Source organism: Berghia stephanieae, chromosome 6 (genome assembly GCF_034508935.2).
Source record: "Berghia stephanieae isolate SIO BIC M18660-M18661 chromosome 6, UCSD_Bste_1.3, whole genome shotgun sequence".
NCBI lineage: Eukaryota > Metazoa > Mollusca > Gastropoda > Nudibranchia > Aeolidiidae > Berghia > Berghia stephanieae.
In genome coordinates, this window is record NC_088365.1 from 19,738,726 (window position 1) to 19,766,225 (window position 27,500).

At 37.4% G+C, this 27,500-nt stretch overlaps 1 protein-coding gene across 1 annotated transcript in view; it reads left to right on the forward strand.

Moving 5' to 3' along the window:
* The first annotated feature begins 6,802 nt into the window (after positions 1–6,802).
* The window catches only part of LOC144974651 (uncharacterized), a 27,604-nt gene continuing 6,906 nt past the window's right edge, over positions 6,803–27,500 (forward strand). The window contains exons 1-5 of the mRNA XM_078917726.1: positions 6,803–7,452; positions 20,551–21,404; positions 22,507–22,588; positions 25,945–26,086; positions 27,226–27,338. Coding sequence (XP_078773852.1) covers positions 20,560–21,404; positions 22,507–22,588; positions 25,945–26,086; positions 27,226–27,338 — 1,182 coding nt within the window. The 5' untranslated portion in view covers positions 6,803–7,452; positions 20,551–20,559. The remainder of the gene's footprint in view (positions 7,453–20,550; positions 21,405–22,506; positions 22,589–25,944; positions 26,087–27,225; positions 27,339–27,500) is intronic.

Below are 27,500 nucleotides of genomic sequence, written 5' to 3' on the forward strand. Positions count from 1 at the left end.
GTGAGAACAACTCACAAACGCGGATGGCAAAAACAATAACAAAGGCCTGAGTGACGTCATCTGCATACTATCTATAGGTGATTTCAAACTAAGTACATTGGTGGTATGCTGTTGGAATCTACATCTGATCCCTATTTGTTCCCAGTTCCCCTTTGTCTTACTTTCTCTTGGGTGCTTTCTAATTCTAGAACGTTTTACTATCCCATTTTCTTCCTTTTTACTGGCGCTGATATAACCTAAATGTGTTGCAAGCGCCGTAAAACCCTTAAAAACAAAAAAATAAAACAAACAAACATATATATGATTTAAAGACAATTCCCCCTCTTTGTGAGGACCTGCGCGTGTGTCTGGATGAGACTTTTAGGTGATCTCAAACTAAGTACACAATGATAGTGTTTCCGATTTGAACCAATTCCCCTTTATCTTCCCTCATCTTGGGTGCTTTAATTGTTAGTCTAGAACTTTTTAGTATACCATTTTCTCCATTTTTACTGGCGCTGATAGACCTAACTTTGTTGCAAGCGCCTTAAAACCCTTGAAAACAAGTAAGGAACGCTTCGAGCCCAAAACCCTGCTTCAGTCACAAACTTAACCAATAAAAACATCAGTGCATCCCTTTAAATCCATACAGACGGCACACCTTCCAAGTTTGTTCTTTTTGTTCTTTTTTGAAGCGGTAATATTAAGTTTTCTGCATTACTTTTTACTGTACTCATTACGCAAAACTTATGTTTTCAAGTGCCTTGAATCGATGTGTATATATTTTAAAGTCTGGTTACTCTGGTTGTCGTGATCTCATTGTTGTCATCGGAAGAAAAACAACGTTTAATCTTGCACACAAAATTTCCAATGTCACCATTGGCTAAAAAGTCGACAGCTTTGTTATCAGATGTGTAAATATGTATAAACTTAGATTTCTGAGAGAGTAGTGTTTTTTTGGGGGGATTTTTTTTTCAAATAAGCATCAGAATTTCAGTGTTTAATTCATTTCTTTCTGGCCTTATAGTGCATTATATTATATAAATTTGGTTACATTGGTGTAAAAAATAAGGTGAGTTGTACTTTATGTAATTAAAATATAGAAAGCATAAGAATAAATAAAGCATTGTGGAGTGCATTGAGCAAAGTAAACCTGCGAGAATGATCTGGGGAAATCTCCATATCTATTCATTAATATATTTTCATCAGAGTCAAAATTAATAGTACCTCTATAGTTGTCGTTGATTTTCATTCTGTGTTGATGGGTTGTCATAGTGTTCGTGTTGTGCCCTTCCCCTTCCCATCAACGGTGTCGTATCATGATTTGAATTAGATTGAGACTTTTGCTTCTTTGATTTTAGGGTTTATATATTATTTTTAACTTTTAAAAAATATTAAAGACGTTTCTAATCGAAGTAACTAACGCCTGTTCCTTACTTTCCCCTTGCCACACGTACTAAAATGTCATGCCTCTCCTTACACAATTTTCTCAAAGCAAATTACACAGAGAGGCTACTTATTTTCATCATTACATCAAAGGGCGATAGTGCTTGTTTGTTATCGCATGTCTAAGCCGAGACTTAGACTTCAGTGGGATTAGGTGCGATAGACTAAACAAGTGCATAGCCATAAGCATTCTATCGTTATTATAACGGGAATAATATTATGATGATCAAATAAGATCAATCATAGCCGAGCGTCAATAATATATGCCTGCCAGCCGAAACCGTTGGCCTTATATAATATTAACAGTACTCACATGTTTTTTGACATCCATAATCCAATGCGCATTAATATTTTTTTAAAGATTGGAGGTCCCGAAAGCTCAGTTGGTAGAGCACTCGCTTCTCAAGCCCGAGGGACCTAGTTTGATCCCGTGTGAAGTCGATATTTTTGTCTGACCCCCCCCCCCCCCCCCCCACACACACTCCCTCCCCCTCCCCTCCTCCCCTCCATTCACACACACACACACACACACACACACTCCTCCCCCCCCCCTCCAAGCAATGATTAAGTAGCTAGGTCTGTTAGATTTGGCGGGAATGACTTAGCAAGCTGTCCAATGGGTAGCAAGCAATAGGGAAGAAAGCTCGTGACGTCACACCATCTACTTTTCCGGTTCCAAAGTCTTGGAAGTGTGTGTGTAACCAGTCCTTTGGAGGACTAATAATGAATTGGTTACGTATTGAATCATAAGGTGGCATAACTATTTTAGTAGCGGGATTCTTGGGGTTCTTCTTCTTCTTCTTCAAGTACCAAGTCTGTGCCAGACATCTGTGATCATGGTACGCCATTCATCTCTCTTTTCAGATAACCTCAGAAAACTAATATTACTCTTCTCTTTCTTTGTCACCCAGCTGTTCAAACTATTCAAATATGTGACCCATCGTCTAAAAACGGTATTATGTCGGAACGAACCAGTTGCTTAAAAGCCGAATTTAATGTTAAACTGGTCTAAAATATAAATTGTTGGCATTAGCACCCTAAAATATTGTGTCCATTCTCCTCAATAAAACACAAACTCAACACAAGTCTGATATTTCTGGCTATAAATTCAATTTTCAACATCTTAACCAACCCGACTTAATACCGTTTTGAGGCGAAGGGTCACATATATTTTTCTTGGTCTACCTTTACTCTTTTTACCTTCTATCTTTCCTGTGAGAGCAAGATGTTCAATACATTTATGTCGATGTACGTGCCCTAAAAATTGCATTTGTCATCTTCTTCTTGTACGAATTAATAACCTTTTAATTTCAGCTTGCTCTAATACTTCTTCAATAGTTTTCTTCTCTGTCCACGAGATTCTTAACATCCTTCTATCGTTCTTAGGGTTATCGAACGTAAAAGAGAGAGAAAGAGGATGGATTGTCTTTATTGACCACTAGCATAATATAGTTAGAATAGAAAATAAGATGTCACTACTCTGAAGCCGAGATATCAGTTACACAATGTATATATTCAGTCCCCGGAAGTTTTACACTTTCAATGAGATTTAAAAAAAATTATTTTTAAATTGAGCTTTATACAGGGCAATATCCACTAAATGTGCTCAAAGCGCTTTACAAGGGGTCCCTGGTCAACAGCAACATTTAACATGTAGGAGGGGGCATGACGCCTGTTAGGCGATATTACAATTTTTCGGACAAAGACAACGCTGTTAACGGCCAGGTACTCATTTTACACCTGAGTACGGTGAGAGAATGTGAGTAAAGAGCCTTTTCCAAGGACTCAACTATGCGCCCAGCGCGAGGCTCGAACCCAGGACCTTCCGATCCGAAAGCGAGTGTCATAACACTAGACCACATAGCCGCACTATGGAACCCGTTTCTTGAAATGACACTTTTGTTCTTTATTGCTATTGTCCCTTTCACGCCATTGAAACCGAGATAAACTCCGGCTTCATGGCATGGGCCTCATAGCCATCAAACGACTAGATACCTCCATTAATTTTTTTTAAAGCCACCCCGAACCAGGCTAGGAGGCACACATAAAAGATGGCTATGGTGATACAAAATTTGGTGATAGATCGTTTGCTTGTTTCGGCCCCAAGATTTGGAATGAACTACCACGTGGTCTGAGGGAGTGCAAGTCTTTACCTACCTTTAAAAAGAATCTCAAGACACATTTTTACTGTATTTGTTTTTATTGACTCTATGAATCCTTGATTTGGCTATGAATTATTTTATTTTTTTTCACTTAAAATTGATATTTATATTGTAAAGTGCCCAGAGCTTGTGTTTTACACGAGAATGAGCGCTATATAAATGTGTATTATTATTATTATTATTATTATTATTATTATTATTATTATTATTATTATTATTATTATTATTATTATTATTATTATTATTATTATTATTATTATGGAATAACTGGAACTAAACCGTAGATTGAGCATGTTGTATGTTGTGTTATGCTATCCAGGTGTACATAATAATATTATTATTATTAGAACCAGCAGACAACAAAATACGGTTTTCTATGGGATTTGTTTGTGTATAGAATTCATTATTGTTTGTTTTGTTCTTTATCACCCATATAAAGTGAACTTCTGAGCGAACAACAGGCTGCATTCATAATATTAATTTTAACCTGTAATCCCCGTATTTCGCGACAATTCTTAACTCACCCAACCTTAACACCGACTATATCCGTAGTTTAACCGGGTTACTTTTACCCCATGCCTATTTATTACATTTTTCTGAGCCAAATTATAGGGGTAGTATCAACGCTAATGTTTTTTAGTTTTTACAGAATACTGGGTAATGTAAATGTTGCTGCTAGAAGCTCGAATAAATAAATAATAATGTGAAATTGAATGTAAGCTTCAATTTAATTAAAAAAAAAAAAACAGATCAAATGAACGTTTCGGGTTTAACCCCTTTATCAACAAAACAGTATGAATGAAACACCACAGATGAATGAGATGATGTGGTAGTGGCGTAGTTAAGATGAATTAATGATTTATTGAAGCTTACATTCAATTTCACATTATTATTTAGTAGTTTTTACATGTTAATAGCAGTTGAATAAAAATATCTATATACATGCTCATTTTTACTAATGTTGAAAAGTAGTAAAAATCTCTAGGATTGAGTGAGTTAAAACGCATTATCCTTTAATTCTGGTATTTAGGGGATCAACCTTTAGGTCCCAAATATCTACCTAATCACATCAATGAGAACAGCAAAGTTATAGAAGGAGCGAGATTGACGCCACTCGGTTCTTTGTTATTGTTTTAGCCAGACACTTCTATGATTATTACCCACTAAATTCTATCAATCAGACGAGATATAATCGTCGAAGGTTACAAATGGATTTGTATGTTGATACGTTATATTCAGCTGGTGGGGGATGTGAGCATTTTAGCTAAACGCACAGCATCAAGAGAGTTTCTACGACTTCTCCGTCGTGAAAAAGATTAAGGGTTTACTATGCAACAACAACAACAACAACAACAACAACAAATAATAATAATAAATAACCTACGTCCCTCACTTTTACTGTAGAAGAAAGAGAATCTATAGCTAGTTCGAAGATGACGTCACTCAGGTCTTTGTTATTGTTTTTTGCCATCCGCGTTTATGAGTAATGCTCACTTAACTGTATAGATAGAATGCGCTTGGCCAAGGAGTTCACAACATTGCCATCCGGAAGTATAACGGACCAACACACAAACTCTGTGTAACCATGAACTTTTATAGTCTGGTTAATACAGTTTAGTGAGAACAACTCACAAACGCGGATGGCAAAAACAGTAACAAAGGCCTGAGTGACGTCATCTAGATAGTATGCAGATGACGTCACTCAGGCCTTTGTTATTGTTTTTGCCATCCGCGTTTGTGAGTTGTTCCCACTAAACTGTATTGACCAGACTATAAAAGTTCATGGTTACACAGAGTTTGTGTGTTGGTCCGTTATACTTCCGGATGGCAATGTTGTGAACTCCTTGGCCAAGCGCATTCTATCTATTAACCTGACTATAAACGTTCATGGATACACACAGTTTTGTGTGTTTGTCCGTTAAACTTCTGGATGGCAATGTTGTGAGCTTCTTAGCCGAGCGCATACTATCTATAACTGCAATGCGTTTATCAATGGAAAGTGCATAGTATAAAGACAGACTTGTGAAGAAATCAAAGACAAAAATTTGGTGAAGCGACTGTAAATCCTTCCTTGGCATAACGGAAAAGTGAACCTCCTAGGAGAACTGACATCAGAAACCGGCTTAAATCAGCACATAGTTGAGTCCTTAGAAAAAGACTTAAACATTTTCTCACCGTACTGGGGTGTAAAATGAGTACCACGGTTCTCTATGTCGAAAAAAAATGTAATATTGCCTCACAAGAGTTATGGATCGTCTTATTTAAGTAACTCTTGGTTAGAGATCCTCAGTTACTACATCGCATTAAGCTCATATTAATATTCATAGCGGACATTTTGGATAATTATATTATGTTCGATTTATTATTATACTGTATACATAGTTCGAAGATGACGTCACTCAGGTCTTTGTTATTGTTTTTTGTTGCCATCCGCGTTCATGAATAATGCTCACTGAACTGTATTAATCTGACTTTTAACGTTCATGGATACACACAGTTTTGTGTGTTGGTCCGTTATACTTCCGGATGGCAATGTTATGAGCTTCTTAGCCAAGCGCATACTATCTATAGGTGTTAGAGTGGTAAGTTTTAGTTACTCTTTGTGACACTGAATTAAAAACATGCTCTCGACATGATTGAACAACCCTACGGTTTTGTCCAGTTTATCCATTCTAAGATCGAGGGAAGTCGAGATAGGTTCACCCTTTTCGAAAGGGATTCTATTTCAATATAATTTTACATAATTTCTAACAGTTTTCACAAGAGTAGCTGCAGCGGGGTGAGTCCTGATTTAATGACAAACCCGTCCCAAAGGCGAATGGGGATGATCTATATTACCTTTCCATGTGCTCGAGGTCATTGGCCACATTGCAAACTGTGTTCAAAATGACCCACACAGTGAAAAGTGTTCACAGTTTTTTTTTTAATTATCTAACATCACGATTGGTCGTTTTGTTCAGGTTGGCACATGGGTATGTTTACAATTTTCATAAATAAAGCAGTGTTTATATTTGTTAAGCAATGTCCAATCGTTGGACAGCAACAAATCATGTGATTAATGCATTGATGACTCGGTTGGACGAAAACCTAAATTATATATTGCTCGCTCCCATTCAGCCATTCAGTCGGATCTGTTCCGAAGGAAAGTAGTCTGTAGTACGGGGCGTGATGAATGTGAGCTAGGGCGAGGTGACTTGCTCAAGGCCACAAAACGCAGAGTCGAACTCTCGGCACCTTTGGCTACGAAGCAAAGACCATACCGATGTGCAATGCTGCGCCTTATAAGCAGATAAATAATTCGAGACGCTACGATTTGAAATAAATTCAGTTTCGCCGCCAAAGGGTTAAACCAGTGGCACAATTTGTTCAGGGTAGTTGACCCGACAATTTGACCTAATTCGGGGACAAGCTTTCGTCGATAACGAGCTCGCTACCTTGGGACACACAGTCAGCTGAGGAGTGACAGACACAGACAGACAACACACTACATTGACTGACATGTAACACAGCACACAGTATGACTGTCTTGGTGAATGTGTTAACTCAAGCTTATTGGATACGTCAGACACGCTTTGGAATTCAAAAGGAAATGTTTTTATTTTCTCTTATCTTGTATTTTACACAATGTGAACTGAAGTGACATACGTGATGTGAGAAAAAATCTGTCCTATGATTCATCTATCTACTGGGTCAGTTTGTTGTGTGTTGCATTCTCTTCTTGTGGTTTTGTTCGGGAGGTGGAAAGATTTAAATTTAAACTGAAACTGATACTGAACTGGTACAAAACACGTTCAGGTTCAGATGTGACTGTGATCACAAACGGTATCGGATTTTAATAGTAACTACCCGAAGCTAGAGATCAAAGGTGAGCGCTAATATATATATATATATATATATATATATATATATATATATATATATATATATATATATATATATATATATATATGATATAATGTGTATATATGTTTATGTATTGTATTATGACAATGAAGTCCAGTTCCATTTCTTTATTAATTAGAATTAGAATGCAAAATATTTACTCATCAACTATTTTCCTCAAATCCAGACCTGTTTCGCACTCCGACACCTTGCTCACCCCGTTCATTCTTTAGTTGGATAATTGATCGGTTTTCATTTCTTTTATCTCTCTCTCTCTCTCTCTCTCTCTCTCTCTCTCTCTCTCTCTCTCTCTCTCTCTCTCTCTCTCTCCTCTCTCTCTCTCCCCCCTCCCCTCTCTCTCTCTCTCTCTCTCTCTCTCTCTCTCTCTCTCTCTCTCTCTCTCTCTCTCTCTCTCTCATTCTTTTTTTCTTGGTTTTAGTAAGAAACGCCTGCTCATTAAGTGAACCTAACAAAGTTAAAATGAAGTAGATCAGATGTAAATGAACATAATGTTAAATTACATCACGTATTCCCAAGGATTCACCATGCTCAGTGCGCTTCACAGTGTTTAATCTATTCCCCAAGTAGACTATATCGAACTACAGTTCCAGTTCATGATTCATATTGTTCAAATTTCGTCAGGTGTCCTAACTCTCTCATAATATCTGCCACTACCTATAATTAATATAACCATGTTATTATTAACGTCACATTGTGGTCGAGATAACGGTAATCATTGTAAAGTGGTTATCATCCATATTGTCACTGACCACACTCAAGACAAGAATGACAAGACGCTATAACATCTGAGCTACCGACACCACGGATTTAGAACACTTCGACTTCGAGTAATCATTTATGTACAGATTTGTATAAATCTAAAACTTCGTAATTATTTATAGTTTGATTTGTAAAAAAAAATACAAAAAGAAAACAAACAAACAAAAAAACTAGATATTTTTTTTAACCACTCGAAACAATTAAAATAGCTTTTTGTTTGATTGTTTCTTATTGTTGTTTTGTTTATTGGGGGGGGGGGGGGATGTGTTGTTCTGTTTCTCTTTTTTTATATAGATATTTTTCTTAGAAGTGCTTTTATAAAAATTTTCATGCCTTTTGTATAATCAAAAATGACATTTTCTGTTTTGCGAACAATTTCTAAGTCATGCAATTTGCTACTCATTTTACAACAAAAAACAAAACAAAAATAATAATATAAAGTACACTCTGCACATCGGTAATAGCAGTTATTAAGCGTTATTAGAAAGTAGCATTATAGTTATAGACGTCTAGTGAAGTAATATTAATTATTTTTCAGAGTGAAAGATTTGTGCTTTGTTGGTTTTATGCTTAGTAATAGGATTCAATAGTCTGATGTAACGTCCGCCCAGCAACGAGCAGCTTGGTTTTAAACAAAGAAAATCAGCACTTTTTATTCTTCATGCTGACTGGAACTTTCTCACATATCATGTGATCAGAATGTATAAAAGTCAGAACATGATCAGATTTATAATGTTTTTCTCCTCTGGATACACTTTTATGCTCGTCGGAGAAGTATTTTATAAAAGCGTCCGCCGTTGTTCCGATAGTTTAGAACCAGTTACTACGTTACTATGCGTCATTACGAGGGAAGTGACGTCAAGACTGTCGAAGCTTACTGCGTCCATGGTTTCACAAGTTATCTCACCGTCGTGTCACCCAATTTATGACAAATGGAATCGTGTTCTTCTGGAACAGCGTGGCTATGGGGCTGCGTGGCTCAGCGGTACCGTCTTTGCTCCGTACCTGAAAGGTACCGAGTTCGACTACCCGTCGCACTGCACTGCGGCTGACGCATGGGTTATTCCAGTCTTCCCTTGGAATAAATCCTAAAGAAAAATGTCCCCCTTAGGGATAAATAAAGGGAATTTGTTATTTATTGTTATTATTTATTTTTTTTATGAGTAAAAAAATCCTCTTTCAAAAAATAAATGATAATAATCCTGAAAACTTATAACGCGCTATAACTCCGAGACGCCAGACTCTAAGCGCTTAAATTACAAATTACTTTGGCTGAAACATACTCATTCACAAACACAAGCATACACACACACACACACACACACACAAACACACACATACACACACAAAATATCCCAACGAAAACAATTAAAGCAGACATGGGTTGAGAAAATGTGACCCATCGTCTCAAACAGGTATCATGTCGGAACGAACCAGATGCTTAAAAGCCGAATTAAATGTTAAAACTGGTCTATAATATAAACTGTTGGCATTAACACCCTAAAATATGGTATCCATTCTCCTCAATAAAACATACAAACTCAACACAAGTCTGATATTTCTGGCTATAAATTCAATTTTCAACATCTTAACTAACCCGACTTAATACCGTTTTGAGGCGAAGGGTCACAAATGGTTGATATTCCGATGCTCTGGATTTCAATCATGCGATGGCATCGTAATTGGATGGAAATAAAGAAATATTGATTCCACTATCAACAAAACACTGCCGAAGCCTACACTGAAAAATAAAGCAACACGTTATTAACATAAAGTAAAAGGTGACTGAATATCATTGTTACTGATTGGTTGCAAAATTGCTCTTTATAAATGATAGACATGGAGCTAGACGCTTAATCGAAAAGTTTCACTGCTCTGCATAAACACGTTTTAACATTTTTGGTAAAAAAAACTCGTCCTTCAAATATCGATCGATTAAAATCAATTATCGTCATTTTGGCAAACGCTCTCAAACATGGGACTTCTCGCGGAGTCCCAGGTTTGAGAGTTTTTGTCAAGATGGGGATCATTTTAATCGATCGATATTTGAAGGACGAGTTTTTTTAAACCAAAAATGTTAAAACGTGTATTAACCCGACTATAAACGTTCATGGATACACACAGTTTTGTGTGTTGGTCCTTTATCCTTCCGGATGGCAATGTTATGTGCTTCTTAGCCAAGCGCATACTATCTATTCTACCTAACTGAATATCATCAAAATGTCTGGACGTGGCATAGTGTCATAGTTTCTAGGTGTAAAATTAGTCCTATTTGTGTTAGCTTTTGGTTAGTTTTCTGTTTTGTTTTCCTTCTTTTCCTTATTTAGTTCTTAGCCCTTAACTTTTCCCTTAGTGTTAGCGTCAAGCGTGTAGACCTAAGCTCGTAGCGATTAATTATAAATTTTAATGTCGACTTTGCTGATCTAAGCTTTAGTAGGTAATTGTTTACGACTGGTGGGACGACACGATTAGAAGTAATTTGCTATAATGGAGCTTCATTATCATAAGAAAAGCACTCGATCGATTGTCTGGAATGTTGTCATTATTATGTCAAGTGTCGACGCACTGTGGAGTCAAACGCACGCAGTGAATAGTGAAGTTCAACCCCTTTGTGACCACCTGACCTTCCAACAAAACAGACGGGTGGAAACAACAGATGGAAACAAGCTTTTTATCATTATCATGATCATCATCGTCTTCGTCATCATCATCATCATCATCATCATCATCATCATCATCATCATCATCATCATCATCATCATCATCATCATCATCATTATCATCATCATCATCATCGTCGTCGTCGTCGTCGTCATCATCATCATCATCATCGTCGTCGTCGTCGTCGTCGTCATCATCATCATCATCATCATCGTCGTCGTCGTCGTCGTCATCATCATCATCATCATCATCATCATCAATTTTTTAGAAGACGTTATGATATTATGCATCGGCACATTTTGCCTCTGGGCTATAAAGATAATCAAATGTCATCACGTTCTGTATAACCGATTAAATAAGTTGTCATTTCGCTACACACACACACACACACACACACACACACACACACACACGTTAGTGTGTTGGCCATGATACGATGGTTGGCTTTTTTGTAATAGCTATGCATTTCATTTCATAGGGTCTAAGCAATGTACATTTTTGTCAGACACAGATGAGGAGAGGTGACTTTCAAAGCCTGTTATGTTCCCTTTTATTAATTAAATTCAGTGAACATCATTATTTTTTGGTCATAATTTAATTAAACAGTTACAGAGTGAAAAATTGTATATATTACGTCTTACTCATAATTAAATGTTGCTGCTCGAACGGAGCTCGAAGAAATAGATAATAATGTGAAATTGAATGTAAGTTTCAATTTAATTACAAAAACAGATCAAATGAAGGTTTCGGGTTTCCCCTTTATCAACAAAACAGGATGAATGAAACACCACAGATGCATGAGATAATGTGGTAGTGGCAGTGTGTATGAAACTGGTGGCAGTGGAGGCAGAATGGTGATGACGTTTTTCTCGTATGCTTCTCTTGCTTTGCCCGACATTGTTTCAGACACACCTCATCAGTTTTTTTTGTCTAGAACATGTTCCCTAATTTGTCACTTTGATATAATACGCAATATTTGAAACGAGTCAACGAAGTCGTGTTTACTTTTGATATTTGGATGGTATACTCTTCCTGCTGATACGAGGTCACAACAATCATCACGACATAACCCAACAAGACCCAAATTCCCTTAAAGAAACTTGTAGAGGCAAGATAAAATCAAACAATGCACCAGTCTGACCACTTATTGAATGCATGCCATTGTCGCGGTTGAAAAACCTCACACGGGTGGGGTGTTTCTTTTTTTTTTATTTATTTTTTTTTTTGGGGGGGGGGGGGGGTAGTGGTGAGGTCTAATTATCCCCTTAACCTGTCATTCCTTTCTAGTGCTTCCCATCCTTGTTCTTGAACGAGACTAGTTCTTGCGTTTTCTCATGGTCAGATCATGACTGGAGTTTTTATTTCCATGAGGCAGACATTTAGATGTGAGCGTGACAGTTGAATGCTGAGATGACATAATAAACAACAGTTTGGTGGTCATTTCAAACCCCCTACCTTCACTGGTACGCGTCTTTTCTAGAACAGTCAACAGTCGTCCCTCTCTCTTGCACCAAAATAATTACACTATTTTTCTAACCCCCCTCCCCTCCCCTGTCCCTCCTAAAAAAAAAAGAAAGAAGGAAGAAAAAAATTTCACAATAAAAATATAAAAATAATTTCTTTTAAATACAATTCTACCACTATCTAGTCAACATGTTGGATGGGATATCCAACTAAAATCACACACTTAAATGATGTCCATAAATGGAGGTGTCCACAGTTTAACTGTTTATCTAGATTTTATAACTTCATCTACCTAACGAATTCACTTCAAAACAGTCAGCATGTACATTATATATTCGCAGGTCTGAAAGCTGTACACAATCATAATGGACTCGAGTTAGCATGTCATTTCCATTACAATAATGAGTCTATAATAATTCATCTGCCTGTTAGTAAGCCTGGCTAGGTGTAGATACAAATTATTATTATTCTTATTATGCTGGTTTAAAAATAATCATAATTATTTTGAAAACCTTTCATATAGAGAAGTAGTTTTAAACCGTGTGATTTTCTTTACATGTTCTTTTCGTTTGTGTATGTCTACCCATCCGATGAAAAAAAAAATAATAATAAAATTTAAAAAAAAAATAAAAATAATAATAATAATAATAATAATAATAATATCTAACATGTAGGACGGGACATAACGCCTGTCCGACATTACAATTTTTCGGACAAAGAAAACGCTGTTAACGGCCAGGTACTCATTTTACACCTGAGTACGGTAAGAGAATGTGAGTAAAGAGCCTTTTCGCGAGGCTCGAACCCAGGACCTTCCGATCCGAAAACGAGTGTCATACCACAAGACCACATAGCCGCACATATATATATATATATATATATATAATATATATATATATATATATATATATATATATATATATATATATATATATATATATATATATATCACGCTGCAATGTCACACCGGGTATGGTATGTACTCATGTACTCTATACCTGTGTGAAATAATAAGAGAGAAATCAATGAATTAGATTGATCGACTGAGCGAATTGGACTCAAGGCTATGCATGACGAATGCAAGGCTGAATCGGGAGGAGGGGCGTGCGAGCGTGCGTGAATTTGTTGTATGCGTGTGTCTCTGGGTATGTGTGCTTGTGTGTGTTTCTCTGAATTATTCAGTATTTTACCTTACTCCGACATTTTTAATACTCTTTTATTCCAAAAGCAATTGTTTTGATATGACTTCCTGGTTGCCAAATTGTCTCAAACCTGATATTTCTTTGAAGTCTAAGATTTGGCCTTTTTTTTGACAAGTTGGGGATTACATATTTTAATGGACGTAGGTCTGACCGCCGAACCTACTGATGGGCCTAGTTTAATCCTCTCCTTACCACCTATTGGAAAATCGTCACATTTGTTACGATGCAACGGTCACTTTTCTCATTCAGATTTAATTTATTTTTGCTATAACTAAAGAAACTTGACATTCTGTAATAGAGCTAATATTGTCGAACAATATGTATAGAATGTGCTTGATACTTTTCTGTTTGAGTAAGAAATGTTTGTTTTGGGTGGGTGTCAAATTTTGGGGGAAAGTCTGAAAATGGCTGGTAAGGACAGGGTTAACATTGTTGTAATGGACAATATTTTGCGTCATTTTTTTTTTCAGATTTCCATTACAGCGATGAGCCCATAAGGAATTGGGTTATCAGACCTACAAATAATATGTACATGCACGTCAATCTTAATCAATTGAAATTTTAAGTAAAATTATGATTTTTCTGGCCAAGATTTTTAAAAAAATTTGGTCGGTTACAGCAGAATAGGTAGAGTGTTGTATCTCACGTCTTTATAGTTAAAGATCAAGAAATCCTCGTCCACAAGTCTCGAAGAAATAAATAATAATGTGAAATTGATTGTGAGCTTCAATTTAATTACAAAAACAGATCAAATGAACGTTTCGGGTTTCCCCTTTATCAACAAAACAGAATGAGTGAAACACCACAAATGAATGAGATCTCATTCATTTGTGATGTTTCATTCATCCTGTTTTGTTGATAAAGGGGAAACCCGAAATGTTCATTTGATCTGTTTTTGTTATTAAATTGAAGCTTACATTCAATTTCACAGTATTATTTATCTATAATAATGTTATGTCGGTAGCTAAGCTGTAATCTCGTCTGTTCATCAAGTCAAGCGATGTTGTGATTAGTCGGATTAAAGGTGAAAATGGTCGCAAAACTCTGGGTCAGGTATTGAGTCTTTGTGTAAGACACCTTCCTCATCTGACCGTAGTCATCGTTATGTTATAGCCTTACACTGAAATCCAAAAAGAATGGCAGTTTGACGTCATTATTTGGTTTTTGCACCGCCTAGTGAGTTGTCGTTAGTATAGCTCAAGGAAATAAGTTATTTCATTGGTTGAACTATAGATAGTATGCAGATGACGTCACTCAGGCCTTTGTTATTGTTTTTGCCATCCGCGTTTGTGAGTTGTTCTCACTAAACTGTATTAACCAGACTATAAAAGTTCATGGTTACACAGAGTTTGTGTGTTGGCCCGTCATACTTCCGGATGGCAATGTTGTGAACTCCTTGGCCAAGCGCATCCTATCTATTGAATACAACTCACGATTTGTTTTCTTTTGTGGCAAAAGACTGGCATTTTGACGTCATTGTTTGGCCAGTGTCAGGCCATAACTTTACGAAGGCCACGATTTGATGCTGTTGTGAAATAGTGCAATGACGGATGTTGCAAGAGTGCTAATACAAAAAAAGAGCGACTATCGTGTGACTTAATAATACATTTTTATTGTCCTAAAAAAGGTGACAATTTGCCATTTGGTTACACATTTATAACAATACAATATCGACATAGACACACTCACACAGATGCACACTAGTAACATCGTAGTCATCGAAAAAAAAAAAAAGAATTGTGATGTTTAAATAAATGCAAATTCGGTACCATGTGGTGTGACGTGCTGGGAAGAATGAATTGAACATTGAAACCTGCTTGAGTACGGCAAAGCCGCGGAAATACTAGATATAAAGGTACATTTATAGAATATATTAGTATGAATAACATACGGACAAGAAGTAAACTGAATGTAGAATGTGAGACGGGTTTATGGCTTTAAGGGTTGACAAGTGGAATGTACACTAAAGCATCGATTGGATTATAAATAAAGAAATCAAAACAAACACTAAAAGTAATCAGTAGTCTTATGAGCTATAAGACCCGGAAGCTGTAATTCATAGGTATAGCGCTATATAAGTTTTCAGCATTATTATTTATTTCATTCTGTTTTCTGAAGCGTTCAATAGAAAGCCACAATTGGATTCAAAAGTCTGATGTCACGTCGCCCAGCAACGTCAGCCATCGTGGTTCTAAACAAAGAAAAACCTGTACTTTTTATTTTTCTTGCTGGCTAGAACTTTTCATGTCTTGTGATCAGAATGTGTAAAAGTCCAAACATGATCAGATTTATAATGTTTTTTTCCCTCTGGATACACTTTTATGCTCGTTGGAGAATAGAAATATTTCAGATGGCCGTCCGCCATTGTTCTGATAGTTTAGAGTCAGTTACTAAGTTACTATGCGTCATTACAAGGGAAGTGACGTTACGACTGTTGAAGCGTATTGATTCTGTTTTCTGAAGCGTTCAATAGAAAGTCACAACTGCTTGCTACCCTATTGATGCTATGCGTTTAAGCAACAACAAGAAACAATCTCACAACATCCGCCAGCCGGACATAAAGTACTAATACACAACACTATGTGTAACTTTGAACGTTTATAATCTGATTGATAGAATTTAGTGAGAACTAATAAAAATGGAAGAGCTAACCGACGACAAGTTTCTGTTCTAACAGGAGCATCTACCCAGTCACGAGAGACCGTTTCTCTCAGCAACATGTGCCACCAAATGTTCTTGTGTACGTTCGATATGTAGAACGGAATTGACGTCACTCAGCTCTTTGTTATTGTTAGCCAGCCATTTTTATAAGTAGTTCTCACTAAATTGTATTTATCAGACTATAGATAGTATGTGCTTGGCTAAGAAGCTCACAACATTGCCATCCGGAAGTATAACGGACCAACACACAAAACGATGTGTAACCATGAACTTTTATAGTCTGTCTAATACAGTTTAGTGAAAATTACTCTTAAACGCGGATGGCAAAAAACAATAACAAAGACCTTAGTGACGTCAACTTCATACTATCTATAAACGTTTAAGGTTAAACATTGTTTTGTATGTTGGTATATAAAATATTATCCGGCTGGCGGATATTATGAGTTTGTTATTTTTGATAAACGCAGAAAGCATCAATGGGTTTCCTGCGTCCAAAGTGTTCCTCCCGTAGTTGTACATCATTATGAATAATATTTGATGCCCTTAAGAGCATCATTGGATATCTACAATGTGCTGACCATGAGTTTGGTTGTAGGTACGTGATACACTGTTGTCTCGCTCCGCTTATTTCCATAAACTGAAAGTTGATATCTATTATCTTTGTCGCCGATGGAGAATGTCAGTCAACCGTGAAATGCTAAAAAGTACATGTATAATGAAAACATTATCACCTATTATAGGGGAATGTGTAAGGTTATAGTTATATTATGTCCGATCTCTTATATTTTACTCTTTTTTTAAAATCTTCCCATTGTTTGTCAAGCATTGAGGTTCAAACGTTTATTTTTAGGCAATTGCCAATATAACTCATATAAGAATATAATATTTTCATCAACAAATCAAGTAAGTAAAATCAGTAATAAAGCAAGGCAAACAATGATAGTAATAATGAAAATAATAGTAGTGAGGAGAGGTAAAGGGTGTTCGTGGGGAAGGGTGATGGTGTGGGGAGTGGGGACAAGTCAACATTGGCCTGTGATGTAAAGATGTCATCAGCTTCACAACTTAACACATTGTTTTTCAAGGTAGAAGGTAGAGTCAGCCATCTCTTCTTCCTCTTCCTCCTTATCCTCCTCCTCCTCATCATCATCATCATCATCCTCCTCCTCCTCATCCTCCTCCTCCTCCTCCTTCTTCTTCTATCCCTCGTCTCTCCTGTTTACTTCTATTCCTGTCTATCCTTCACCTCCTCGCCCATCTCCCTCATCTTCCTTTTACTTCTTCTGCTCCTCTTCCTCCTCCCTCTCCTTCTCTTTCTCCTCCTCCTTCTCCTCCCCCTTCTCCTCCCCTCTTTCTTCCCTCCTCACTCTCCTCCTTATCCTCTCCTCCTCATCACTCCTCCTCCTCCTCCTCCCCAAGCACTTTTAAAAACAAAAACAAATCCATCCATTCCAATACAACACGACACCCGGTGCCTTGCTGACTGACATTAAACAATCGAGGTTATCTGATTGTGTTGTAGTCGCCTTGATGGTATCACGTTTTTCCTGTAGACAGAAGCCGCCGAGGTTCGATCTTTCAATCTCCAGTTAAGTTGTAGAATGCTTTTTCCCCCCAATATTTTGAAAATATTATTCTGCTTTTGCTGTATATGACCGTAGCCATCGTAGAGTTAAAGCCTGACACTGACCAAAAATTGACGTCAAAATTCCAGTCTTTTGTCACAAAAGAAAACAAATCGTGAGTTGTATTCAATATTTAAACCAATGAAATAACTTGTTTCCTTGAGCTCTACTAACTACAACTCACTAGACGCGACACAAAAACCAAAAAAATGACGTCAAACTGCCAGTCCTAGAGGGTTCTTGTGTCAGGCTATAATATGTTAACGATGGCTATAATATGTTAACGATGGCTACGATTACATACGGGAGGAAGGGGGGGGGGGTCTGATAGTGATAGCCCACTGCTTAGGTCACTCGTCTTACAGGTAAATGGACCAGTGTCAGTCCAGAGTGCGGTCCAAGTTTTTCATTCTGATCCGTTTAAATAAACATGATTTGATGGCCAGGTCTGTTTAAATCTGATGGAAAGCATTTTGCGATTCACAAGCGTTCTATCCAAAGGGTTGTAAGTATTTTTAAAAAGTCAGTTTAACGCTGCAGATACTGGGATAAAAACAACTCCATGATGTTAATGGCATTAAAAGCGGTATCATTAGTGGTCTAGTGGTATGACACTCGCTTTCGGATCGAAAGGTCCTGGGTTCGAGCCTCTCTCGGCGTATAGTTGAGTCCTTGGAGAAGGCTCTTTACTCACCGTACTCAGGTGTAAAATGAGTACATGACCGTTAACAGCGTTGTCTCTGTCCGAAAAAAAATTGGTAATATCGCCTAACAGGCGTCGTGTCCCGTTCTACATGTTACGTTGTAGCTGTTGGCCAGGGACCTCTTGTAAAACGCTTTTAGCACGTTTAGTGGATATTGCGCTATATAAAAACTCAATTTTAAATTCATAACTTTTCAGTTTCTAGTCCATCGATCCATCGCATGCATTTTTTTTTTTTCAGCTAGGGCTCGGGCCATGCATGACTTATTATCAATGAATACATCTTTGTGCAGAATTCATTATATCGTCACGCATGAATAACCAATCTAACAATTAATGAATTAATTCATTAATGGAGCAAGCCGATGGCATTTTTCAGACCTGCCTACTTACTGTAAATATTTCGCAGTTCTACGATTTTAAAATATTTTTTTTTTTTTTGGAGCTAACATTAGCTCCACCCCCACCCCTACCCGTTTTCGATATCTATAGTGACCGGTGATTAATAGTTAAATGGGGTGCACTGTTAGTAAGAGAGACTGAAAACGACAAGAGATGAAGTGAGTAGGAAAGTGCCAGAAGAAAATAGAGAATAAAAAATTCGCTGCGGTGATGGGGTTTTAAACCCGCGATCCTACTGGTACGACAACCCCGCCTGGCCGGGGAGAGCGTGACTCTACCGTATGAGTATGAGCTATCCACGATCCAAGAGAGACTGCCAGCGTGTCTCACTAGTTTCAAAGTCCGTTCCAAAGTCCAGTGGTGTGATTCCGTTCTTGGAGACAGTTCTGTATAAATAAGACGGGGCTTGTACTGTTTTGGTTTTATCACATACAAGCGACTGGGACCGAACGGAGCGGAGCGGAACGGAACGGAACGGAGTTCGGAAAGATCGGTTATGGGACTTGTGTGGAATTTCAGCAGTCAGTGGTAGCGAGTGGTTGAAACTGTGAACCGGTGAGGACTTAATGTAACACGTTCAATTTTGATAGAGCGTTATGGGTGATGGGGAATTAATTGATTAGATGGGGCAGAATTATTTAAAGTTAAATGATTGGTCTTGAATAGTATTATTATTATTATTATTATTATTATTATTATTATTATTATTATTATATTATTATTATTATTATTTATTATTATTATTAATTATTATTATTATTACTATTATTATTACTATTTATTATTATTATTATTATATTTATTATTATTATTATTATTATTATTATTATATTATTATTATATTATATTATATTATATTATTTATATTATATTATATTTATTAATTATTTATTATATTATATATTATATTATTATTATTATTATTATTATATTATTTATTATTATTATTTATTTTTTTTTTAAAATTATGCCTTTTCCACCACGACATCATTAGATACCGTCGCCGAGTCATTCCACGAAGGAAGATAGATAACTCATCAAACAAAATGTCTGATGTCAACAGGAATCACCCATGTTGTCCAAATGAGCAAATTGGGGGTTAATAATCTTGCTCAAGGAAAAAGGCGAAAGTGCCTGAAGCGGGGCTCGAACCCGGGTCATCCGGATCACAGTGCAATTGTACCGGAACTCCGTTTCAAATATGTCGAGCGTGAGGTCAGCTACAGAGAACTTGGGGATGTTACAGATGCCAGAATCGAATTTTTCAAGAATTTCCGGTTCTGCAGATCTCCAGCCACCAGAAGACGACCCCAGAATAATAGAAATAATAGAAGTTTCAGCACATGACTTGTCTTTTTCTTTTTCTTTTTTGTTTGTTTATTATTACATATTATTATATTATCATTGCTGATTTCAGAGCTATTAGGTCAATGGAGCCGAGTTTATCCCGGTTTCTATGGCGTGAAACGGACATTAGCATAATTGCTTACTACCCTTTTGATAGGACGCTAGAGAAGGGGGTGTTTGTTTGTTTGTTTGTTTTTGGTCAATAGTAATTCTTTTCTTTTCTTTGCTTCTTTCAGATACTACCGATGCCAACAACGATGACCTCAAACAACAATAATAAAGATATTACGGAGACGATACATGGACTCAACAAACCTCCTGACGAAAGAGATAATAAAGTAACTACTGATAACAACAGCAATGAAAGACTCCGCGAATCGCCATCCTCACAAACGTCATCCACTCCCTCATCGCCAGATTCACCGGACACCTCACCGCCCACGCGACCCTCAATCACAGTCAAAACAGATCTGTACGTTCGTTCATCACACGTTTTCTTCGCCATCTGTTGTATTTTTGCTGCCATAGCCCCCTTTTACATTTACGACTCACCAGAAGAGTTCATCTCATCCGTAAACTCATTTTTCTTTCCTCCTATTTTAAAAGCGGGTTCAAGTAATATTAACTACAAATCACAAGATTCGAAAAATTTAGATCTAAAAAATGGCAACTCTAAGCAAGGTTCGAAGTTGAAGACAGAGGAATCATTAAAACAATCAGCTCACCGTATGTCTTCTGGTGGCTGGAGATCTGCAGAACCGGAAATTCTTGAAAAATACGATTCTGGCATCTGTAACATCCCCAAATTCTCTGTAGCTGACCTCACACTCGACAGATTTGAAAAGGAGTTCCGGTACAAGAAACCAGTTATCATCACTTTTCCGAACGGGGCCGCTGCCTGGACGCAACCGGCAAAATGGAGCCGGGCCGGTTTGAGACAAGAGTACAGCCAGTGGACAGTGCAGTCTGGATCCGCCCTAGAGATTGTCAGGAAAGGAGGAAACGGGGACCAAAGCTCTTCTTTCACTCAGTTCCTGGACACGCTTCAAGACAGTTCTACGAGTGCGAAGAGTGCGGATGGAGGCAGTGGGTAAGTGTTGTTTGTAGATCGTTTGTTTGCTGATCGTACGTTATGTTTGAATAGGTCCAGCGACTTTGTGATCTTGTGGTTCGACACTCGCCTTCGGACTGGTAGATCCTTGGTTCGTGCCCCTCTCCAACGACGCAAATTTGAATCCTTGGAAAGGGCTTTTTTACCCCAGTTTACTCACTGTACCCAGGGGGTAAACGATTTGATACGTAGTCAGTAACATGTGATAGCGCTTCAATGGCGTCACGCCGCATTCTTTCCGTGAAGGCTTGGGACCCCTTATAAAGCGTTCAATGCAGATTTAGTAGATATTGGATATTGCGAAAGATCGCTTTTTTGTTTTGTTTTATTATTATTATTATTATTATTATTATTATTATTATTATTATTATTATTATTATTATTATTATTATTATTATTATTATTATTATTATTATTATTATTATTATTATTATTTTTTAAATGTATATATTTTTGTTTCTGTGCGTTTTTTAAACTTTATTTTTTGTTTCAATCTTATAGAATAGTTACTTTTGATGATAATTGCTTGTTGTAAGCTTGATGCTTTATTATTTTTGTCCATTTATGCCTTCTATTAACTCATCTATACCCCCATAGTGGGCAGGGAGATACATACTGTGTCTTCTCTCCTCTTATATCTGTTTTCCAACATGCTTTATGCCTTGTCTTGGAATGAGATTACTTGGTTTTGTCCTGGCCCTGGCCGGAGTCCTAGCTGGGAGGGAAACAGTCAAATGCATAGTTATTGGGAGATGGTATTTTTTTCCTTGTAAATCATCTCTCTGTTATGTATTATTGTTCCTCTTTGGTGGATTTAGTGCTTGTGTCTGGATAAGACTAGTAGGTGATTTCAAACTAAGTACATTGGTGGTATGCTCTTGGAATCTACATCTGATCCCGATTTGTTCCCAGTTCCCCTATGTCTTACTTTTTCTTGGATGCTTTAATTGTAATTCTAGAATGTTACTATTACTATCCCATTTTCTTCCTTTTTACTGGCGCTGATATAACCTAAATGTGTTACAAGCGCCTTAAAAACAAACAAACAACTCATCAGTATATGGGTTTTTCTTGTTTTCAGGTCATACGTGTTTGACAGGTCCTTTTTCTTCCAGTCTAGTTTGCCTGGTACTCTGAAGTTGCCGGAATACTTCACTGCAAGGGTAAGTAACATCGCTTAAGTAGAGAATCGTCGTCGTTATTATCATCATCATCATCAGCATCCTCCTCCTCCTCCTCCTCCTCATCATCATCATCATCATCATCATCATCATCATCATCATCATCATCACCATCATCATCATGATCAACATCATCATCGTTTTCATCATCATCATCATCATCATCATCATCATCATCATCATCATCATCATCATCATCATCATCATCATCACCATCATCATCGTCATCATCATCATCGTCATCATTATCATCATCATATCATCATCATCATCATCATCAACATCATCATCATCATCATCATCATCATCATCATCATCATCATCATCGTCATCATTATCATTATCATATCATCATCATCATCATCATCATCATCATCATCATCGTTTTCATGCATCATCATCCTCCTCACCCGTTGCCTTGAGAACGGTATTATTATAAGATGGTTATATCATTTTCCCTTTACTCATCCCCAAGGGGAAATTTGTCTTTAGGGTCTATCCCAAGGGAAGACTGGAATAACCCAGGGTCAGCCGCAGTGCAACGCCGCAAAGTGAGCTAGGGCGAGGTGACTTGCTCAGGGCCACACAACGAGGCGCGTAGTCGAACTAGGTACCGCTGAGCCACTCTGCCCCCATCTGGTTTATCTCGACATAATACTGTTTTGAGGTGACGGATAACATTTATGACCCTTATCTGTTTATAAACAAAGACCCGTCAGTTGTCTGCAATGTTTACGTTATATCCAAGAGCTTGTTTACCTTACCAATTGCTCCGATCTAATATTTATATGCAACAATTAGTTTTATCGCGTAAAGATAGAGAGAATCGTTGAGGAGATGAAGAGATGTAAAAATGTGACCCTTCGCCTCAAAACGGTATTAAGTCGGGTTGTTTAAGATGTTGAAAATTGAATTTATAGCCAGAAAGATCAGACTTATTTTGAGTTTGTATGTTTTATTGAGGAGAATGGATACCATATTTCGTGGTGCTAATGCCAACGATTTATATTTTGACCAGTTTTAACATTTAATTCGTCTTTTAGCATCTGGTTCGTTCCGACATAATACCGTTTTGAGACGATCGGTCCCAAATGTTGTTAATGTTATCTCTCGTCAGATACCATCACCTTTATTAATTTAGTTTGGTCGGTGTTAATAATATTATGTTTGTAGAAGCCAATAAAGATAATTTTCTTTTAATTCTTTAAGTGTTGCTGCTATTGGTTTGGTACTAACTACTTGTGATGCGTTTTGAGCACATTCCGAGAACACTGCGCTATCATGGTTTTCTTTGTTAGCTTTTCTTGTTTTTCTTGGGGTTTTTTGTTGTTTAGGGATTGGGTTATCAGACCTTCAAATAAGTGTACGTAGGTGCAGTAGAATCTTGATAAAATCAACACTGTCGTACCAGAAAGATTAGTTGGGTTATCAGACCTTCAACTAAGTGTACGTAGGTGCAGTAGAATCTTGATAAAATCAACACTGTCGTACCAGAAAGATTAGTTGAGTTATCAGACCTTCAAATAAGTGTACGTAGGTGCAGTAGAATTTTGATAAAATCAACACTGTCGTACCAGAAAGATTAGTTGGGTTATCAGACCTTCAAATAAGTGTACGTAGGTGCAGTAGAATCTTGATAAAATCAACACTGTCGTACCAGAAAGATTAGTTGGGTTATCAGACCTTCAAATAAGTGTACGTAGGTGCAGTAGAATCTTGATAAAATCAACACTGTCGTACCAGAAAGATTAGTTGGGTTATCAGACCTTCAAATAAGTGTACGTAGGTGCAGTAGAATCTTGATAAAATCAACACTGTCGTACCAGAAAGATTAGTTGGGTTATCAGACCTTCAAATAAGTGTACGTAGGTGCAGTAGAATCTTGATAAAATCAACACTGTCGGACCAGAAAGATTAGTTGGGTTATCAGACCTTAAAATAAGTGTACGTAGGTGCAGTAGAATCTTGATAAAATCAACACTGTCGTACCAGAAAGATTAGTTGGGTTATCAGACCTTCAAATAAGTGTACGTAGGTGCAGTAGAATCTTGATAAAATCAACACTGTCGTACCAGAAAGATTAGTTGGGTTATCAGACCTTCAAATAAGTGTACGTAGGTGCAGTAGAATCTTGATAAAAGCAACACTGTCGGACCAGAAAGATTAGTTGGGTTATCAGACCTTCAAATAAGTGTACGTAGGTGCAGTAGAATCTTGATAAAATCAACACTGTCGTACCAGAAAGATTAGTTGGGTTATCAGACCTTCAAATAAGTGTACGTAGGTGCAGTAGAATCTTGATAAAAGCAACACTGTCGGACCAGAAAGATTGATTGACTGTAAGCAAAGTAGACTCTACCCAGTATCAATGTAACACACTTGGATAAAGAACAAAAAAACGTTGGACCAACCGTGGCCTTCGAAAAGTTATGGCCTGATCCCACGCTGATACTGACCAAAAAATGACGTCAAAATGCCAGTCTTTTGCCACAAAAGAAAACAAATCGTGAGTTGTATTCAATAGTTCAACCAATGGAACCACTTGTTTCCATGAGCTCTACGAACGACAACTCACTAAGCGGTGCAAAAACCAAATAATGACGTCAAACTGCCAGTCCTTTTGGATTTCAGTGTCAGGCTATATACATAACGATGGCTACGGACCAACACGGGATATTAACTTTAGCAGAAGTTGACTTTAAGAGTGTTGACTTTACGAGAATTCCGCTATAGATAGTTCGAAGATGACGTCACTCAGGTCTTTGTTATTGTTTTTTTTGCCATTCGCGTTTATGAGTAATTCTTACTAAACTGTATTAACCCGACTATAAACGTTCATGGATACACACAGTTTTGTGTGTTGGTCCGTTATATTTCCGGATGGCAATGTTACGAGCTTCTTAGCCAAGCGCTGACTATCTATAGATAGTGTGAGCTTCGCTAAGAAGCTCACAACATTGCCATCCGGAAGTATAACGGACCAACACACAAAACTATGTGTAACCTTAAACGTTTATAGTCTGGTTAATACAGTTTAGTGAGAATTACTCATAAACGCGGATGGCAAAAAAACAATAAATAACAAAGGCCGGAGTAACGTCAACTTCATACTATCTATACTGAGCTGTTTGAAGCGATAAACGGCTAAATGTGTAAAACAAACGAATATTATATTATGACCGCTTTTTAAAAGTACTGTAAAAAGGAACGTCTCTTGCCAAAACCCATTTTCATCCATGAACAAAAACAGCCTTGAAAACGGTCTTATGACACGTAGAATCATGAAAGACTGGGGGTTATTATTTTCCTATAATTTGTTTATTGGTTCTACATTGCAGGAGACTGAAGACGAAAGCATATTCTTCCTCGGTGCCTCACTGAGTGGTGTGGTTTTTCACAAGCATTCGGACACCTGGAATGGCATAGTATTTGGTCGAAAGCGGTGGTTTCTGTACCCCAGCAAGGACACACCCCCTGGTGGTGAGTTTACTCATCAAATGTTTGGCTGAAAACAATCATTACCTTAACTCTCTCCTTACCATCTATTTTTAGAATTCTCCCCGAAAATTCACACCCACCCAGCACAAAAAAAAATAGACTTTTCTTACTCAAACAAAAAGTAGCAAGTGAGCTCTACAACACAGTGTTTAATATTTATATAGCTGTAATCAAAGCATTTCTTTAAATTTCGTGATGTACAAGAGAAATCAGAATGAGAAAATTGTTGGCTACATCGCAACGAATGTGACGGTTTTCCTATGGGTGGTAAGGAGAGGGTTAACCGCAACCACCGCCTCCGCCACTACTATATTATATGTGAATAAGTATCAGGCTATAGTCTGTGGCGGACAGTGTAAAACTTCGGGTATAAATAGGACGTATAACAAGCGACTTGTACTGTATGAAATGGAAATGTCGCGCCATGTGGCCTGCGTGCGGAATAAATGAAACATTTAGAAGCGTATTGAATATGGTAAATCATTGGAAATGTGCTAATTAATGTTGACATTTGGTAAAACTACTACTACTACTACTACTACTACTACTACTACTACTACTACTACTACTACTACTACTACTACTACTACTACTACTACTACTACTACTACTACTACTACTACTACTACTACTACTAATATTATAACTACTATGACTACTAATACCAATATTAGTTTTACCATTACTGCCTCTGCTGCTGCTGCTATTGCAACTAAAGCGATCACCTCTACTAATGATGATTGTGATGATGATGATGATGATACAATGATGATGATGATGATGATGATGAAGGAGGGAGAGTAGAAGAAGTAATAGGAAGAGGTGGACAGTGTGGCTCAGCGGTACGGTCTTCGCTTCGTACCCGGAAGGGACCGATTTCGATCACCAAGTCACCTCGCCCTGGCTCAATTTGCGGCGCTGCGCTGCGGCTGACGCCTGGGTTATTCCAGTCTTCCCTTGGAATAGAACGTAGAGAAATATTTCCGCTATGGAATGAATTAAGGTAATTTTATTTTATATGTTATTATTTGATTAATAAGAAAAGTATGGTATGGTGGTGTTGATCATGGTGGGAGTTGTGATGGATGGTGTTGATCGTCATTACCTTTACTTTTCTGCAGGAAACTACGTTGGGTTTTCTGTGTTGGATTGGATAAACAAGATCTACTCCAAATTGCCTGAAAGCGACAAACCTACAGAGTGTGTTCAGGAAGCAGGAGAAATATTTTATCTAGTGGGTGCCTTATTTTTAAGATGTGCTAGATATAAATGATTTTGATTATGACAGTGTGTATGTGTATGCGTATGCGAGAGATTGAACGTGTGTGATGATGATGATGATGATGATGATGATGATGATGATGATGATGATGATGATGATGATGATGATGATGAT